This window comes from Squalius cephalus (genome assembly GCF_949319135.1).
Source record: "Squalius cephalus genome assembly, chromosome: 20".
Lineage (NCBI taxonomy): Eukaryota > Metazoa > Chordata > Actinopteri > Cypriniformes > Leuciscidae > Squalius > Squalius cephalus.
In genome coordinates, this window is record NC_137141.1 from 30317765 (window position 1) to 30337065 (window position 19301).

At 38.0% G+C, this 19301-nt stretch overlaps 2 protein-coding genes across 2 annotated transcripts in view; both read right to left on the bottom strand.

Annotated features, from left to right (window-relative positions):
* Positions 1 to 19086, bottom strand: LOC307148005 (mutS protein homolog 4-like). Its single transcript, XM_079853168.1, has 23 exons — positions 19073 to 19086; positions 18791 to 18876; positions 16064 to 16154; positions 15441 to 15560; positions 15136 to 15299; positions 14661 to 14771; positions 14415 to 14530; positions 13423 to 13596; positions 11859 to 11988; positions 11727 to 11769; positions 8152 to 8219; positions 7618 to 7692; positions 7275 to 7339; positions 6848 to 7017; positions 6331 to 6467; positions 4132 to 4235; positions 3914 to 4038; positions 3579 to 3779; positions 3204 to 3322; positions 2819 to 2947; positions 1383 to 1557; positions 457 to 545; positions 1 to 349 (listed from the first exon to the last, which is right to left on the bottom strand). The coding sequence occupies exons 2-23, from the start codon at positions 18857 to 18859 to the stop codon at positions 161 to 163; spliced, it is 2664 nt and encodes an 887-aa protein (XP_079709294.1). The 5' UTR covers positions 18860 to 18876; positions 19073 to 19086; the 3' UTR covers positions 1 to 160.
* LOC307148531 (uncharacterized protein) overlaps positions 19023 to 19301 on the bottom strand; it is a gene marked incomplete at its 3' end in the record, with an annotated part of 10491 nt that continues 10212 nt past the window's right edge. Inside the window, exon 6 of the mRNA XM_079854142.1 lies at positions 19023 to 19163. Within this exon, the coding sequence (XP_079710268.1) occupies positions 19023 to 19163 (141 nt within the window). The remainder of the gene's footprint in view (positions 19164 to 19301) is intronic.

The window sequence follows — 19301 nt, forward strand, 5'->3', positions numbered from 1 at the left end:
CTCAGTTTACAATAACATTTTATTTGATTATTTGAACTTAAACTTGCACTGTGAAAAAAACACTTTTATACACAACTTGTAATTAAACAAAAAAAAATTCTGTCTATCAGATATTTTCTCAAATGTTTCTACCCCACCAACCCATTTTTCACCCCAGACCTCACTCCTCTATCTCTACTGACTCTGTCGCATTTTGAATTTCAGCCAAATACTGTCTTTTCAAGCCCTTCAGGTACTGACGTAGGCCCTCTGGGTCCAACCGTGAGTTACGGGCCGCCTGCAGCAGTTTGGTGGCTAGACGATAGTCTGCCCTTTGTTTGCGAGTGGCAGGGTCACTATAATGATTGGCCTGTGGACAAGACAATGGGGATATAAGGTAAGTAACTCTGCAGGATATCTGTATATGATTTTTCTCCTGTACCTCTAAGAGTATATAATTCATGAATCATTACATACCCACAGCTTTTGGCTGATTTTAGCTGCGACAGTTTTGGCCTCCTGAATAACCTCTGGTGGAAAATTGGTCATCTCTGCTGCTCTTATACCTAAAAAACAGCAGACAACATACTTATACTATGCCCTGTATGTACCTCAACATTTCTGTGAAAAAATGCAAGCTTTAGGACATACAACTTAGTCATGATTGAGTCTTTAACAGACCGCTGTCGCTTAGTTATGTGCATCTTGTCACCGTTTAAACTGCCCTGTCAATCACCTTATCAATTAAAATCCTCCACATATTAATTAATCTCCTACCAAAACGGAGAGAAATGTAGTACGTTGATCTGCCAATCGTGGGTCTTTCATGCAGAGAACTCTCCTCATGTGTTTGCAAAATGATGCATTTAAAAGTTAATGACCAAACAAGTTCACAATGCTGTTGCAGATTAAATGTCTTGTGGATAACATTGAATAAATATATTTTCGTCAGGTTAGATACTGATTATTAATCATTCAAATCACTTCTAAAGATCTCTACTTAACCATCATTTTTGCACATCCGCCATGTTTGTAGTTTAACACTTTTCATTTTTTTTTTTAACACTTTGAGTTCTAATCGAATCCTCGTCTGACACGCAATGGGTTGTGGGCAATATTAGCCGTTAGAGTGTGCATCGATCTGCACTTCAGAGTCTAACCGGAAAGAGTAGACAATCCGGGTATCTTTGGAATACTCATTTCAAAATACTACGATTTGGAACACACTAATTCTAATTTCGAATACTATTAAGAACAGATAGTATGCGAACTGGAACACAGCAAATGTGTTGGCTTCACTTATTCCACACGTTCAACAGATATGCAAATGTGACTTATATAATTCTATACCACCATAGAATAGATTAAACAGTTTAGAAAAGCTTGGAATAGTCTTAACCCACCATAGTTGCGCTCCTCTGAATGTCCTCGGCTGAGCTGGTATGTGTAGACCACCTTTTCTGCTCTGCCATCTCCTCCGCGGACGTGCTGAACCTGCATGTGCTGGTTCTCCACGTTGGGGTAAAGAGTTTGCAACTGGCACAGTTCAAGAAAGTGCGTGGCAAAGAGTGTGAAGGCCTACAGCACAAGTTTTGTTAGCCACTTACTGAAATACTGTGAGTAGAGCAATGTTAGAATAACCGATGTTTGGTATATATGAATATTAGAGGTGGGCATAGATTAATTTTGAAATTAATCTAGATTAATCTAGATTAAAATGGCTCATTTGAATTCTGCCGAAGGCATTCAGAATATGTGTGCTACCCAAATAATGACTATAAAAGTAAGTCTTTGAGAACGGGTTTTTCAAGCCAGGTGGCGCATTAGACCAGGGGCTCATCTCCTGTTTCCAAAATGCATCACAAACTGCTTGAGAAAGCTGTTATACTCATAGACTGTAAAAGGTTACTACTGTACTGTTACCGTACGTAGGCAACATTAGGTAGGCCTATGTTATTATCAACTACTATAGGCTATCAATTAGGGATGGGCGATATGGCCTAAAATCCATATTGTGATATACATTGCAGCCTCTTGCGATAACGATATTATAATAAAACCATTTCAGAACAGGTTACACAGACCCTGCTAAACAACTGCTAAATGTTTTTTTTTTTTTTTTGAAAGGGTGTATGTAGTTTTGAGAACATATATTGTGCAAAACTGTAAGTATACAACATAATTTTGCAGATAAATACAATTTAAGTACACTAGCTGCAGAGACTTTTAGGTCTAATGTTTGGAGCTTATGAAACCCCAAATTTAAAATGAGAATATTGTCTAACTGATGTCTTTTCAGTTAAAAAGAAACACAACAACGATTCTTAAAATCGGGCGCTTTTAATAAAAAGAGATTATGTGCTACACCACTCACTAAGATATATTGGGAATAATACGCGCGCGCTGGTATTCAGTGATATGTTTCGTTTTGAATTTGAGGTGGTAGAACGGATTAGTCGTGTGTTTACTTACCGAACTGTTACACCACACAGTCTACGTCGGACGGCTTAAATCCGAACCAAGTCCAAATAATGGATGTTGCACCGATCTTTTACACCAGCTTTCACTTTCAGCCGTGTTTACTTAAGATGACGACGAATATGATGCGTTGCAGCCGGGTGTTCCTCGCGGCCGCGGGTAGATTGCGTCATCATAGCTTGTGTAGCTTGAGCCAGCTCCCAACCCAATTTGGAGAATAGATTAACGGCGATATTTTTTTTATCGCGCGATAAGAGTCTCGCGTTAACGCCGATAACGGCCCACCACTAATGAATATTTATGTTTTCTACATCCCTCTTCATTGTATCAAAATATACTCTTTATAAAATAAATACAGCACCTTAATATTGATGAGGAATTCACAGATACTGTGGCAGATACCAATGCCTTCCTCTGGACTGGTGCCTCGGCCCAGCTCATCAATAATGATAAGTGACTTGTTGCTTGCATTGTGGATGATGTAAGACACCTAGGAGTGCAAGTAAGTATTTAAATGAGAAAATACTTTAACTGAATGTGAAACTAGCTTCAGACCTATCTGTATATGCCACTATATAAAAGTACTGTGTGTAGTAGAAAATTACATGGAAATATCAGAATGAACACAAAAATACATGTGTAAATACACATTTAAAGACTTGATACTATACTTTAAGGTTTCATTGATGAAATATCAATAAAATGTTCTTGATAAGCTGTATAAAACTGTTTCTTCCACAATTTACCTCTTTCATCTCAACCATAAATGTGGAAGAGTTGGTCTCAAAGTCATCGTCTACTCCTATTCTGGTGAATATCTGATCCGCAATACGAACACAGGCGTACTCCGCAGGCAGAAAGGATCCTGGGACAAAGAAGACATTCTGAATAAGGTTGTTTTGATCCTGCAGGACTAGGAGACAGCTGGTGCTAAATCATGCAAATTAATCCATTATCCTAGACCTAGAACCTACCCCAAACATGCTCATCATTACCCCACACAGACTTACTCTGTACTAGTGGTGTTTGCAAGTATGGGAATAATAGTGATCTAGTGACCAAAAGAGTAGTAAACATTAAACATTAGAAAATATTATTTTTATAATAGCAACTCTGTGTACCTATCTGAGCCATTATCTGGCAGAGGGCCGCCTGCTTAAGGTAGGTGGACTTGCCACTCATGTTGGGGCCTGTTAGGATCACAAAATTGGTTCCCTCAGAGATGTAGATGTTGTTGGAGATGGGTTGTTGCCCAGAAATGCGCTCCAGGATGGGGTGGCGGCACTGCTTTATTGCCAATGTATCAGAGAACTCAGGTCGCACTGAAGGAAACAAATACTTAAGTTATTAAGTAATAAAAAAGAAATCAATGCTATCAGTATCTAAAGAAGGAAAAATGTATGTCTTCACATAAATGTAATAATCAACATTACGCCTTTATGGCGCTTAACATTACCGTAATCTGAGACAGTGCAGGCGTGAGCCAAAGAGAGCAGCATGTCCAGCATTGACACAGCATCAGACAGTTTGTACAGGCAGTGGATGTGCTCATAGACCTCATTCAGTAACTTGGACACAACCCTGCAGTGCACATAAATACCATCTATGACTAAAATGATTTAAAAAAAAATATTCTTGCACTAGTCATCTTACTTTGAGCTACCATATACTCACACATAAGACATGTGAAAAATGTCTTTCAAAGCCTCCTCACAGTGGTCATTCATTTTCATGAGGTCTACAGTCGTGAACGAGCAGTTGCTCTTCTGTCTGGTCACCTATAGTGTTGAGGTTAAGTCCATTAGCACTTGTTCACATATTCATATTAGCACATATTCAACAATATAATCCTGTAAAGTCTGACATATGAAATAATAGTCTGAAAAAAATATAATTAATTGAACTGCATATAATGTAGTTAAACACACAAATTTTAATAAAAACAGGAGACTTTTAATAAGCATAAAATATTTGCAGAAGAATCAGACCAGAAACTACACAACACAAACAAGACCGAACAAACAACCGAGGAAATACATTGAGCTTATATACACATTGAGATTTAATTAACCAGACCAGAAACAGGTGTGGGATTAATCAGAAACTAATGACCAAGGAACACAGGCAAAATGGGAGCAGGGAAAACTAAACCAAAACATGATGAAGCTAAACAGACACAGACAAGTCATATTTGAAACTCAAATTTTAACATGATTGTTCTAAAAAAAATATTTATGGATAATTAAACAGGGCTACACAGTGCGACATATGTGATATATAACATGTGCAACACATTTAGTTTTTGTTTTTATGTCAAGCATGTTCTGGAAGATTTAAAGATTTTTGGAAGGATGTAGAAACTTATATTGAGGATGTTTGATAAAATTTGTCTTGTGTATTTTTTATTTTAAAGATATAAAATAAATTAATAAAGATATATTATATAAATATATTAAAGTATAATAGTGAAATATAATAGCGCAGTTAATAATTTTCCTGGGAAACTATAATATGCATGAGAAAAATGGGCTCTTTGTGAAGGTGAAAATGCCTGTTGATGCCAGAGGTCAGAGGAGAATGGCCAGATGGGTTTCAGCTGATAGAAAGGCAACAGTAACTCGAATAATCACTAATTTCGAGCGAGGTTTGCAGAAGAGCATCTCTGAACCCACAACACATCGAACCTTGAAGCAGAAGAGCAACAGCAGCAGAGGAAATACTGGTGCCACTCCCTGTCAGATAAGAACAGGAAACTGAGGCTACAATTCACACGGGCTCACCAAAGATTGGAAAAACCTTGCCTGGTCTGATAAGTATCGATTTCTACTGTGACATTCAGATGTAGGGAAAGAATTTGGAATAAACAACAGGAAAGCATGGATCCACCCTGCCTTGTCTCAACAGTTCAGGCTGCTGGTGCTGTAATGGTGTGAGGGATATTTTCTTGGCACACTTTGGGCCCCTTAAAGGGATAGTTCACCCAAAAATGAAAATTCTGTCATCATTTACTCACCCTCAAGTTGTTTCAAACCTGTATGAATTTCTTTTTTCTGCTGAACACAAAAGAAGATATTTTGAAAAATGTCTGTAACCAAACAGTTGATGGACCCCATTGACTTCCATAGTATTTTTTTTCCTGTAATATTCTGACTGTTTGAGTTTTATTAAACTTAACCATTGGTCATCCAATATCATGCATTTAGATCATGATAACCTCACTATCATGGCAAAATATAACTTTATGGTTTCTATGGTATTAGTATGAAAAACAGTAGCCTAAATACATTATTAAATACTGTAATTATATTCTATCAGTCCTTTAATACATCGTCTACATTAATAATATAATACAATTCAATATGTATATCCCACATTTCATGGTGCAGTTAATATTACTAGGCTAACGTTACAGTAAATCCATGGTAAATGATGGGAATTTGTAGACGGAAAAGCCTTCTGCGCACAGTGTTTCTCCTGTTTGTCAGCGCCTTTAAACTGGTTTAAATCACTGAGACATTGTGTTCTTCGCTGAATTCAAGCGCTTCTCACTGGATCTCGTGACGAGATCGATCAGAGTAAACGCATCGGCGAGAGCTCGAGCTGCGCTGCTGTTTGGACTTTGAGCCGAGGGGATAAATGGTCCGTGTGGCGCGCGGTTCAAATGAGTTTCGTTCTGCTTTTGGCGCATAAACATTATCGAACATTTATCGAACTCTTGATATCGTTTTGTCGAGGAAAATTATATCGCGATAATTATCGTTACCAGCCCTACAATTATGCTATGAGGCTAACGTTATGTATTTATTAATATATGTTACATTAAACACTTATGAAAACGTGCAATCATTTTTTTAAGTTAATGTCTTTGCTCACTTTGATGAACTCCTCTGGTAACTTGCCCGCAGGTAAGACCACACCCTCCAGCCTCATCTGAATGAAGAAGCCACGTGTGTTGCTGAAACTTGTTCGGAGGGGTAGGCTGTACTTCTCTCCAAGCTGAGCCACCAGTTCTGATCATCAACAACACATACACATCAATAATGCTCATGTTCATGACTAACATATAAACAGGATGGAATTTGGAAAGATCTGATTAATCACAAACTATATGGACTGCATAACCGATTGTGGCATTTCAATTGAACATATGCACACATGGCCAACCACATTTACAACACCGAACTTACAAACTTTTAATTAAATTATGAACATTAAGAGCTGACCTCAGGAACTAAAATTCAATAATACAATTTAATGTATTTAATGGTAATTTAACATGTTGTGGTGGGGTGGTTATTGCAGATGAATTAGTACTTCACAATAACCTACATGTCCATCCTTTTCATAGTCCAAGTTAGTTAAGGAGTTAAGGAGCAGTTAAAGAGCTCACCTGCTATGTCATCGATCACCTCTGTGTAGGCTCGTCGTGCAATATCTAAGAATTCACTGACGTTGGGGCGCACAGCATAGCACTTTTGTGTGCGCATGGTCAAACTGCTTTTCATATAGCTGGTGTCATCATTAATCAGTGATTTGATCTGATCCAGAATGCTGTTAAACCTAATCCAACACAAACGTTAAAGATAAAATAGTAAATCCTGATGGACTGCATACTAGAACTAAACCATCAAATGGACATATGAAAGTGCTGATTGAACTCTGTACACATACATGGGACTCTTTGTGCCTCCTGTGTTATTGCTGTATGCACAACACATCAAATCAGACTCATCTTTCTTTTTTAACTAAAATGGTCTGTGCAAGATGTCATTACATATTCAAATGGTTCACATAGCTAAGTGTGTAAAATGTATTACCTGCTGTCTTCAAGTGAGGTACAGTATGCTTGCAACAAGGGTGTTTTGGAATGTTGCAGCATCGCCTTATAAGGGAGAAATTTACTTATTACTTATACTTATTACGTTACTTATACTATTACTGACCAAAATGTTAAAAATGTGATTTCATGTCTAAATAATGTCAATTTTGATTTAATGTTGACTTTACACTGAGGTGAGATGGCTACTGCTCTTATTGGTAGATGAAAGCATAAAAAGTTTAGTTAAAATATGGGTTCTTTGCAGATTCTGTACAGTCCTTTTAATGATTTTGAGTCTTACAGTACTCTTTGACAGTATTTTTTAAAAATGGCCACGTTACCTTCAGGGATGGGACCAGTTCTAGAATGTGCTTTAGCTTAATTATTTGCGTTATTTTTGCTTCAGCCACCGGTACCTACATGGAAAAACATAAAAAGGATTATTAACTGTTAGACTATTGAGGTTCACTAATTCAAACAACAATTCATTTTGAAGATGAAAAGCTTGAAAATGCCAAATGTCTCTTCCTGCTACTTAACTATAATGTAAAATCTTGTTAAATCTTAAAGAGATATTTTTACCTGATTTATCTAATAAAAATAGTTTTATTGGTATAAACTAATGCATTTAGGTTGATTCAGTGATGTTAAATATTATTTTTGACTAAAAAACAGTTAATTTAGATGTTACCATTTGTAGGTTACTTTTTTCAGTGTAGACCTGTAGACAGTGTAAAATTCTCTCACCAATGATATTCTAATTTAAAATGAATTAAAAAAAAAAACTAGCTAAATCAATTACCCACCCCATCGCCCTCATAAGAAAGCAACGTCTTTAAGTTCAGTACTCTGGAAAATGTGTTTCCTATGCCTACCGTCTCTTGCTTTGGGACCTGAACAAGAGCAGACAGCAGCTCATCTATATCCAGGAACTGTGCAATGGCTGTGAATAAAAGCACATCAATAATGTCCCACCATGGAGTGGTGCCAGGCAAATATTTAGGCATCTGGTAAACATTAATACATTACGATTGTGGGTGCAATTATAGGTAGGTGTGATCCAGGAAATGAAAAGCTATTAAGATCACCAACAAGTAAGGCCTGTTTCACACTGCACACATAAGCAGCAAGTAAGCAGTGCAGTGCATATTATTTTGGCACCCATGTTAAAGGTGCTCTAAGCGATGTCACGCGTTTTTTAGGCCAAAACATTTTTTGTCACATACAGCAGACATCTCCTCACTATCCGCTAGCTGCCTGTCCCCTGAACACACTGTAAAAAAGCACGGTCTCTGTAGACAGCCCCAGCTCCACAAACGGCAAGAAAAACAAAAAACTGGCCCAGCCTAGACCACGAAAACATAACAAACAGTGTTCCAGCCAATAACTGACAAGAATGATTTGGGGGTGGGGGTTGTGAGGTTAGTGCGCATGCTAGGGCTGGGCGATATATCGATATAAAAAATATATCGATATATTTTTAAATGCGATATGAAATTAAACCATATCGCATATATCGATATAGTTCAAATTTGCGCTCTGCTCCCCACGCCTCCGCTCCTCCTTTTCCACTCTGCGTGTGTGTTTAGAGCATGTTACGAGAGGCGAATCATGACTACTTCAGAAAACCCAGCACAATAGGAACTACCAGGCAGTGACATAAGTGTAAGCTGAAATAAAGTCTTTCACCTCCGAAAAACGGACTGTCTTGTCCTGTCAGCCGTTATCCTGTGCTCGGAGCGCACACTCAATTGCACGCGCAAATGCGGCGGCGCGCGCTGTATCGCCTCACTGATCAAGTGCAAAAGAAACTACGAGCATGCAACGCCGTTACGTTGTAAATTACACGAAATAAAAGTAATGCAGGTATGATTTTCATTCTATTCACCAGGAGCAGTTTCCATGTTTCATTAGCAGTTCTTGTTAGTATTATGTATTCACCATGGTAACTGTCGTTTCCATATTAACCCCAAAATGCCACTATTTTTCTTTGTGTTATTTTTTATATTTTTAAATGACTGTAGTGGCTCATACCAACATTGCATTAACAAAAACTAGTTTGGGACTGCTATTTAATAGCTTTAGCATAGGCCTAATGTTTATTTATTAGTACTAGTCTTTACTATTAGTCATATTCTTACAATTCATGTTAAGTAAAGGGGAAAAGTATATATATATATATATATGTGTATATATATATAGGCAAATTATAACATGTTTACACAAAATTTGTTTATATATATTCAATGTAAACTTTGATAATCATAATTAATAAATCGCAAATAACAATTCGAAGGGAATAATCGGCAATTATGATTTTTGTCATAATCGTGCAGCCCTAAGGTGAAGAAACCTGTTTATTATTTATTCATTTGATTTTGCAACTGTTCACTGAAATAGCTGGTTTCAATAAAACTACTTTTAACATGTCATATTTGGCTTTGACTTTAACTGAACATTTGCTCTCACTTTGCGGAAAAAATATCGGGATATACAGGTGCTGGTCATAAAATTAGAATATCATCAAAAAGTTGATTTATTTCAGTAATTCCGTTTAAAAAGTGAAACTTGTATATTATATAGACTCATTACATGCAAAGTGAGATATCTCAAGCCTTTATTTGTTATAATTTTGATGATTATGGCTTACAGCTTATGAAAACCACAAAATCAAAATCTCAGAAAATTAGAATATTACATGAAATCACACAGTAATTACACAGTAATCCCATGGTCATTGAACCAGGTTTTGGTTATTTTGGCAGTGTGGGCAGGTGCAAATCCTGCTGGAAAATGAAGGAAGCATGAAGTGCTCTGAACATGTCCTGGTCGACACCTGCGTTGACTCTGGATTTAATAAAGCACAGTGGACCAAAGTCCTCTTTTCTGATGAGAGCAAATTTTGCATCTCATTTGGAAACCAAGGTCCCAGAGTCTGGAGGGAGAATGGAGAGGCACACAATCCAAGATGCTTGAAGTCCAGTGTGAAGTTTCCACAGTCTGTGTTGGTTTGGGGAGCCATGTCATCGGCTGGTGTTGGTCCACTGTGCTGTCCACTCAACGCAGCCGTCTACCAGGACATTTCCAGAGCACTTCATGCTTCCTTCAGCAGACAAGCTTTATGGAGATGCTTCCTTCATTCTCCAGCAGGATTTGCACCGGCCCACACTGCCAAAATAACCAAAACCTGGTTCAATGACCATGGGATTACTGTGTAATTACTGTGTGATTTCATGTAATATTCTAATTTTCTGAGATTTTGATTTTGTGGTTTTCACAAGCTGTAAGCCATAATCATCAAAATTATAACAAATAAAGGCTTGAGATATCTCACTTGCATGTAATGAGTCTATATAATATACAAGTTTCACTTTTTTAACGGAATTACTGAAATAAATCAACTTTTTGATGATATTCTAATTTTATGACCAGCACCTGTATATCGTATATCGATATTCAGCCTAAATATATCGGGATATGACTTTTGGTCCATATCGCCCAGCCCTAGCGCATGCACATGAAGGGGGATGTGGGGAGTGGAGGAGAGAGAAGCATGAAGAGGGAAGTTAGCTAGAGGAGAGATGTCCTAGACAACGACTAATGTTAAAAATGTATATTCTTGAGAATTTTGATATGGCCGACACAGGACCAAAGAGACAACGTTCCGATGAACAAATAACAAAGAATAGGGAAAAGGAGAAGGAACGCACGAAGTCCCGAATTTACATCGGAAAAGCGTTCAAAAGGTGGCGAGAACTCCGCCGGCAGAAGGGCTTCCAATCCGACATTCAGGTGGCTCTGTTTTTGCTGGACAGGATAAATCCAGTTTGGTTTTTCTAAATGGTTCATGACTGTTTCAGGAAGCCTGGAAGTGAGGGGGAGGGGACGGGAAGTATTTGACAATACTTTGAACGTCAACAAGAAGTGACGTCACCCAACCTCGCTTAGAGCACCTTTAACAGTTTGCAGTTTACGCTGTAAAGTTTTGGTACAGAACCTGTTTTTCTCTTGTGTTTTTGTGTGTGTCAATACTCAATACTTGACTACAAAAATTGTAGAGTTTTGGTTTGTAATTAGGCTAATACCTGAATGTAAATATGGCTCCCTCCTCATGTAAATTAGATTTCATGACGATCAAGTTTGCCATAATTCTCAATGGACCACTCCTGATAACCATGGTTGAATACTCAATACAGTGACCTAAAAATAACTTTTTTTCTGTATTGCTCTGTTACACAGTAGAAACACCATTAGTGTGAATACGTCATCATTTGCAACATCAGCCTGCTGTTGCAAACCACTTACATGCTGCTTACACATGTGGTGCAATACAGACCTAATAAACATTTAATCGTGCTAAACTGCAGCTTTGACGGGTAAAACCAGGAGGAAAAACAGCCTGAAACAAAATCTCTAAAACTGACAAATAAAATGAAAGATTTTATTTTACCATTCTTCAGACCAAAGAAGAGCTCTTCATTCTGCAACAGCTCCTGGAAATGAATCAATGAGAAGATTATTTATATAATGACAGAATAACTGAGTGAAAAAAACAACAACATACAAGATAACAGGTGATCACCTCTATGGTGTCCAAACGTGAGTTGATAGTGACCTCATCCAGCAGGGGCTCAAGAATATTGGAGCGTAACCGCCGCTCCCCACCGGCAGTCTTAGTGTAGTTTAAGACCCCAAACAGAGTGTGCTCACTTCTGCATATAACAGCATATGGTTACTGACATTTAATGCCGCGTTCCAGGCAACCTGTAACCCGTGTTTTTCCAACTCGTAACTGGGAGTACATCGATCTAGTACGAGTTCACGGGTGGGAAGTTACGGCTTTTATTGCCGTTCCAGTGCACTTTCACGGGTATAAGGTTGGAAAAACACGGGTTACAGGTTGCCTGGAACGCGGCATAAGTCGGCATGAAACAGAAGTTTTGATAGCCTTTTCTTCCTTATAATGACATATATCTGAGTGAAATGGCAAGAACAATGTAGGGCGGGACTTGATTTTGTTCATCAGGAATTGATTGGATGGTTGTGGTTTGCTACAGCTCTGATCTCATGTGAGTGACAGGTTGTCCCGCCCTCACACCAGTAAACACATCATCAGAGAAGAGGGTCCTGTTTACACCTGGTATTAAGATGTGTTTTGTCGATCGAATCACAAGTGGACGACGCTAAGGTGTAACTGGGGTCTAAAACGTTTTGAGCTTGTCCACTTCCAGAGGTAGTCGAAAACGCATTCGAATGGATTGCTTTAGTAGTGTAAACGCTCATGTGGTCGAATGTGTTCGAACAGCCACAAAAGACCGTCTACTCTCCGCCTACTGAGCTAATGCATAAATATTATGGGAAGCACGTTAGCCAGACAGGATTTAAACTTTGTCAGCTGCAGAATCAAATTTGGTTTGAAGACGATAAACGTAACAAGCACAATGTTCTCTCACCATTCCTGATTTCCAACACACACTCTGGTCTTGTGGCTATCAGAGCAGAAATGAAAGCTGCTGCTCTCCGTATGTTTTTCCATTGTCTCCGGTCAAGTTCATATGTAAATTGCGCGAGCTTATTTTGTCCATTAAATTGAAAGATCAGAAAAAGCCCAGACATTTACCAACCCATAGACCCTCCCCTCGAAGAAATCAGAACAGAAGTGGTTGAAAGCAGACAAAAGAGATGAATTAAAATACTAGGTGTAAATGAGTATGTGTCTCCCTTGTCTAGGCCTACTTGTGATCCGATCGACCAAAACGCATCTTAATACCAGGTGTAAACAGGGCCGAGAAGAGATGTCGTAGCAAGAGGGAGAGAGGAAGTTATTTTAATTAAAGATTATTGAGTGTACATGAATAAATATATAAAAACATGATGTGTACATAGTTATTTTTACAAAGTTTAGGCAAAGCTTTAAAAGCAGAAAAAGGAACTGTCACACCAAAATGAAATCTGTGTGCTTTTTTACATTCTTTGTGTGTATTTAAATATGATAAACTGTGTGAAATGGAGCTGATCTTGGGGCAGATGTGTAGATCTTTGTGGATGACAGGTGTTCAAATTCTTTTGAAATCTGTGGAGTTATCTGTGGAATTCAGGTCAACTTAAAACTGCAGACACATAATGCTCTGTCTTTAATTTCTAACCTGTGATCTCTGTGGTTCACTACTAGTTCCAAGTTGCTGGCTGATATCGCGTCAATCATGGCTGTCTGCTCACTGCCAGTGAAGACCACTTTCAGTGACTTAGGAGCATATATTGAGTTCTGAACAAACTCAAAGTAATTTAGTAGGGCAGATGCAGATGCCAGGCAGTAGTATCTATAGACAGACAACATGTTTTACTTGTTATTGTTTTAGTCATATTCATCCTAATGATATGTCTTACAATCAGGGGTGAAAAAGTCAGTTCCTTGAGGGCCACAGCCCTGCAGAGTTTAGCTTTAACCCTAAATAAACACACCTGATCCAGCTAATCAAGTCCTTCAGGCTTATTTGAAAACTACAGGTATGTGTGTTGGAGCAGGGTTGTAACTAAACTCTGCAGGGCTGTGACCATCAAGGAGCTGAGTTTTGCACCACTGTCTTACATTTACATACATTCATAATACATTCATATCTCTAGTATGAAATGGAACTGAAACAGGCAAATATTTCCCACTGACACAGTGAAAGATCTTGAGTACACATAGGTGGAGTTCTGATACTAGTGCATCACTACAAATTAAGGATGAGTCACGATTTTCGAATATTTGATTAGTTGATTTTATTATAGAATATCGAATAGGTTGTGCGATCATTGTCTTTGTCATATCCCCATTTTTTCAGTTCTGATGCGGTGGTGACACGTTCATGTAACCAGAGGGTGACGCTGCCAATAGGGTTGGGCCGATAGACGATACCATCGTCCATCGCTATGTTTAGCCGGCATCTGTGCCTGCATGTGGGGTAGGGGTGCGATTTTCAAATAATAATCGAATAACACAAAGCAATCTTCGAATATTATTTTTGCTTGAAATGCCCATCTCTACTACAAATCTTATCATGTATATCCAAAATCCTGGAACTAAAACAAAAACATGAAACAGATCCCTTGAAATGCATAAAACCCAAGTTTATCATAAAGATGGAGGGCTTACTTGGTTTGCACCTCCATCAGCACAGTGCTGAACTCAGGGACACAGAGCTGCTGTGTGTACTCCAGGCCCTTCTTCTCATTGAAGTACTTCCTCAGAAGAGGAGTGAATGTGACTGACTGCACAGGTAAAAAAAGAAAATAAGATAAAACAAAATTTCTGACAATAGTGCTAATTTACAGTCTGTATGGTGTGAGTCACCAAAGCCTGATTTATAGCCAAAATAGAGATAAAAAACAAGTATGATACCGGGAAGGTCTCAGTGATGAGGCTGTAGAGTTTTGTTCCTTGTCCTTTCACACTAGCAGTGTCTGGCATCAGAATCTCCAGAGGCATCAAGTTATGCAGCTTAGTAATTACCTGTATTAACATTTAAAATCATTGGTGTCAGTTTTACAAAGTGCATAGTCCTCTACTGCATTAAATTGTCAAAAACTCTTAGGTTTGCAAGTCCGTCGCACACGTTTTTTGCACTTGCTCTGCTGACTGAAGCAAAGTCTTTGACTGAAGGCATGAAAAGCAGCCGATCGCAGTATGAAACTTAACTGTTGCTAAGTGTAGATGCATTTTGGGAGTTGTACTTTTTATTCCAATTGTATTACTTATATTCATGAGAATTAATCGGGTCACTCGCACCAGTGCGCCTAGATATAACAGATTTCATCTTTACCTTATCAGTGACCCTACAGAGGACAAGGGGTTTGGAGAATGGATGCATCTTTACCTTAGCATAAGTTCCAGTGTCTGCAAACTGTGAGAGCACCAGCTCTGGGCATTTGGTATTGATACTGGCCATGCCAATCTCCCCCCGAGCTAAACCACGTCCCTCCACCACAGCCACTATCACAGAGGACGCATGAGATGCAGATGCAGATGAAGGCGTTGTCACTATATTAAAAGAGTTGCACAGTGAGTTATCAGTTGGTTTAGTACATTCATTCTAAACAAAGTAATTAATCAGGACTAGTGATATCCATCCAGAAAAAAAACACAAAACTTGTGTCAGGTATAAGTTAGTTAGTTGCGTACTGTTGAGGTCTCGCTGAGGTGTTCGGCCAGGGTGTGAGAGTGCAGGTGTGGAGTGGGCAGATGAACCCACAGAAGAGTTGATCCTGTCTGCTCTTCCACTGATTTTCAGCTGCCATTGAGCTAAGGAGAAAGAGTAAGACTATTTAACTGATGTGGGTTTTCATGCACACATCTTATCTACTGATCAGGATTGCAGATAGTCGATATGCAGTGGGCCTCAAGAGTCTGAAGGTGACTTTCCACTGCACACAACAAACGGATGGTTTACAACAAGGCGACTCATCGTATGTGATACGCTCGATGTGATGTATTCCAGTGTATACCAATCAAATCAGTGTGCGTGAGGTGATAATTATTAGTACATTTTTGCTCATCTTTATCAGAAACACTTAAAACTTTATTTTTATAAAAATTATATAAATAAGTGATAAATTATTAATTTAATATTTATATTTTTAATGTTGTCTCCATATGTTCCCTCTAAAATTATTGGCGGCCATTTGTACTATATGCATAGCTGTTTATTGTTTACATTCATATATTCATGGTGAAAGTTTCCTGTTGCGCTGCTTTATTGGAGACACAAAAAGAAATATTGCAAATCATTGTGGGTAAAACACAACCTGGAGTGCTGCTACTCGGCCCGGGCTCAGCGCTCAAACCCGGTGTCGCCTCTTCACTGCTGCTGAAGAACATCTGGCTGCTTTCACAGGCCTTTATAACAAAACGAAAAAACAATTACTGTGAAAATAAACAAAATTAACCTAGCTCAATGCAACTATTGGCAAATTAGTAAACTGCTAAGTATAGTATTTAAATTATTACAACAAAAGGATAATATTTAAATTATAACAACAACAAAAGTAAAGACACTATAGCACCTAACTCTTGTTGTAATCCTAAACTTGACATAAACTGTAAACTTGCCCCTCAAATCTGATTGGAATCACGTTCATCATTCAGATATAATACATGATTTTCTTTGCGCAATTTACACACTTTTCACTGAGATTTCACTGTTCCAAACCTGTATTAATTTCTTTCTTGTGCTGAACACAAAAGAAGATATTTTGAAGAATGTGGGAAACCAAACAGCTGCTGGTCCCCATTGACTGCTATAGTAGGAAAATAATATATACTATGGAAGTCACAGGGGACCAGCAACTGTTTGGTAACCCACATTCTTAAAAATTACTTTTATTTAATGAGTAAATGATGAATGATGACATTTTGGGGGGAACTATCCCTTTAAATGTACAACAACAAAACACAAAGAGAAAATCACTCACTGCTCTTGACTGAGGAACTTTAATAGAGTAGCTTTAATAAGAATCAGTCTATGTAGTGTTTTATTTTTTACATTGTTCATTCAATTTCTAATTTGACTGCCACTGTTACTGTTGAAATACTCCTACTGTAGCTGAAAGAATTAAGCACTGTTTATTTCATTTGTATATTATGTTGTGTATATGTAATATGTATCTTTGTTCTTATTTTTTAATAACAAAGATAGAGTAATGACAAAGATTTTTTTTATCTTTGCCACTTTGGTCTAAATGTCTGCCATTCTTTTTTCTTTTATATTTTAATACATTGTGCGGCTTTGTTTTTAAGGCGAGACACGGCAGGCAAAAACATAAATTTTTTATGCAGTGGTCAGTTTTGAGATTTTGGGCTAGTTTACTCCTTCAATATGTGTTCTTTCAAGCTGCTATAAAGAAAACGTTGAAAATATACATTAAGATGTTTATTTTATTACATTTTGTTTACTTGCGGCAGTAAGTTTCTCCCGAATTTACCAGGACGTTTGCATTCAAACGCGACACGCCGAGCTCCGTCTGTTTACTGAAGTCTGTCATGACCGGTATCATTGTGAAGCTCTGAATCTCCTGCACAACGCTATGTAACCCAAATATGGGCATTTCCTTTCTATCAGTAACCAATCGTGAATGTCCAAAGGGGGATTTAAAGTTAACTACGATTTCTCATTTAGAGCTATTTAAATCTTTAACTGCCGTTTTCTCAAAATGATTTTTTTGCGTTTTTTTGTCATTCTCCAGTACAAACATCTCAGCCTATGTAGCACCTGTGTACACCAAACTTTCCAGTTATACACTTAGCAGTATTCTGAAGATATTTTCAGAGGGATTTGTTAATAAATCATTCCTGGCCTGATTTATGTGACATTTTAATCAAAAAAATATGGCGAAAATCAATTTTTTTATGGCTATGGACAGTATATTTTGATTTCCTAGGTAATGAAAGCATATATCCTGAAATCCCTCTGAGTTTTTATTTTCATCCTGTGTGTAAACAAAATGAAAAAAGAATTTTGCACCTGGCTTTATCATATGTTCAGATCTATCTACCGAAAATATATGCAAAATTGTGCATATTTAATGAGATAATACCTAATTTGCATAATTAAACATACAAATTTCTAAAACGTGTAATACATTTTTTTTATATACTTGTGTAAGTAATCAACTGAGGAAGTTTCATGGTGATATCTATTATTTTAAAATTTTACCCTATTCACCTGTAGTGTCTCGCCTTAAAAGGGAATTTAGTTTGGCTGTAATGCTCAGACACTTGCAAAATAGTAAAACCAGCATAAAAAGAATAGTGATAAAATCGTGATATATTTTTGCCATATTGCCCAACCCTACTTAAAGGTGGTATCAGCGATTTCAGGCCCAAACATAAATGATCACATTCATCTAATATTTCGCTAGCTGCACGCCCCATAAGCATGCTGTCAAAAAAACGCGTCTCTCTAGGTAGCCTAGGCTCTGAGATCTGCACACAAAAACAGTTGGTATCAACATCACTCAAAACCAAAATAAATAGTGTTCCAACCAATCATCGACAGGGGCGGGTGTTGTGAGGTTTTGCGCTCGTGCACGGCTGCCTATGACGGCTGCACGCGAAAACCTCACAACACCCGCCCCTGTCGGTGATTGGTTGGAACACTAGTTGTTTGGGTTTTGATTGTTTGGCCAAACAGACTGAAAACAGCTGTTTTTGTGTGCAGATCTCAGAGCCTAGGCTACCTAGAGAGACGCGGTTTTTTGACAGCATGCTTATGGGGCGTGCAGCTAGCGAAATATTAGATGAATGTGATCATTTATGTTTGGGCCTGAAATCGCTGATACCACCTTTAAAGGGACTTTGCTATAATCTACCATTTAGAGATGATTCGCTGTTACGCCCTCTAGTGGTTAAATGTAGGTACTGTAACATTCGCCAGGGCATCAAATTCGACTCCTTTATGGCAAAATATAATTAGTTCACACAAATAGTTAAACCCTGAAATGGATTTGTTCCAAAAAAAAGTAAAGTATTCTCACTGCTCGGCTGTTACTGTAACCACCAGATGAACCCACAGAAGAGCTGATCCTGTCTGCTCTTCCTCTCATATTCAGCTGCCATTGAGCTAAGGAGAAAGATTATTCAATTATTCATTTAATATTTAGATTTTTAATGTTGTCTCCATATGTTCCCTCCAACATTATTAGCGGTCATTTGATGTTTATTGTTTGTATTTATATATACATGGTGAAAATGTGTTGTTGCGCTCCTTTATTGGAGACACGAAGAAATATTGCAAGTCAGTGTGGGTAAAACACAACCTGGAGTGCTGCTACTCGGCCTGGGCTCAGCGCTCAAACCCGGTGTCGCCTCTTCACTGCTGCTGAAGAACATCTGGCTGCTTTCACAGGCCTTTATAACAAAACGAAAAAACAATTACTGTGAAAATAAACCAAATTAACCTAGCTCAATGCAACTATTGGCAAATTAGTAAACTGCTAAGTATAGTATTTAAATTATTACAACAAAAGGATAATATTTAAATTATAA

Bases quoted from the DNA above. Each gene is read 5' to 3' on its own strand.
- LOC307148005 (XM_079853168.1), bottom strand. From the start codon at position 18,859: ATGAGAGGAAGAGCAGACAGGATCAGCTCTTCTGTGGGTTCATCTGGT. The intron at 11,989-13,422 runs GTTAGAAATTAA...TGTTATATGCAG, and splicing joins GTGAACCACAGAGATCACAG to AAGTGAGCACACTCTGTTTG. The intron at 7,693-8,151 runs GTAGGCATAGGA...TTTTCCATGTAG, and splicing joins AGGTCCCAAAGCAAGAGACG to GTACCGGTGGCTGAAGCAAA.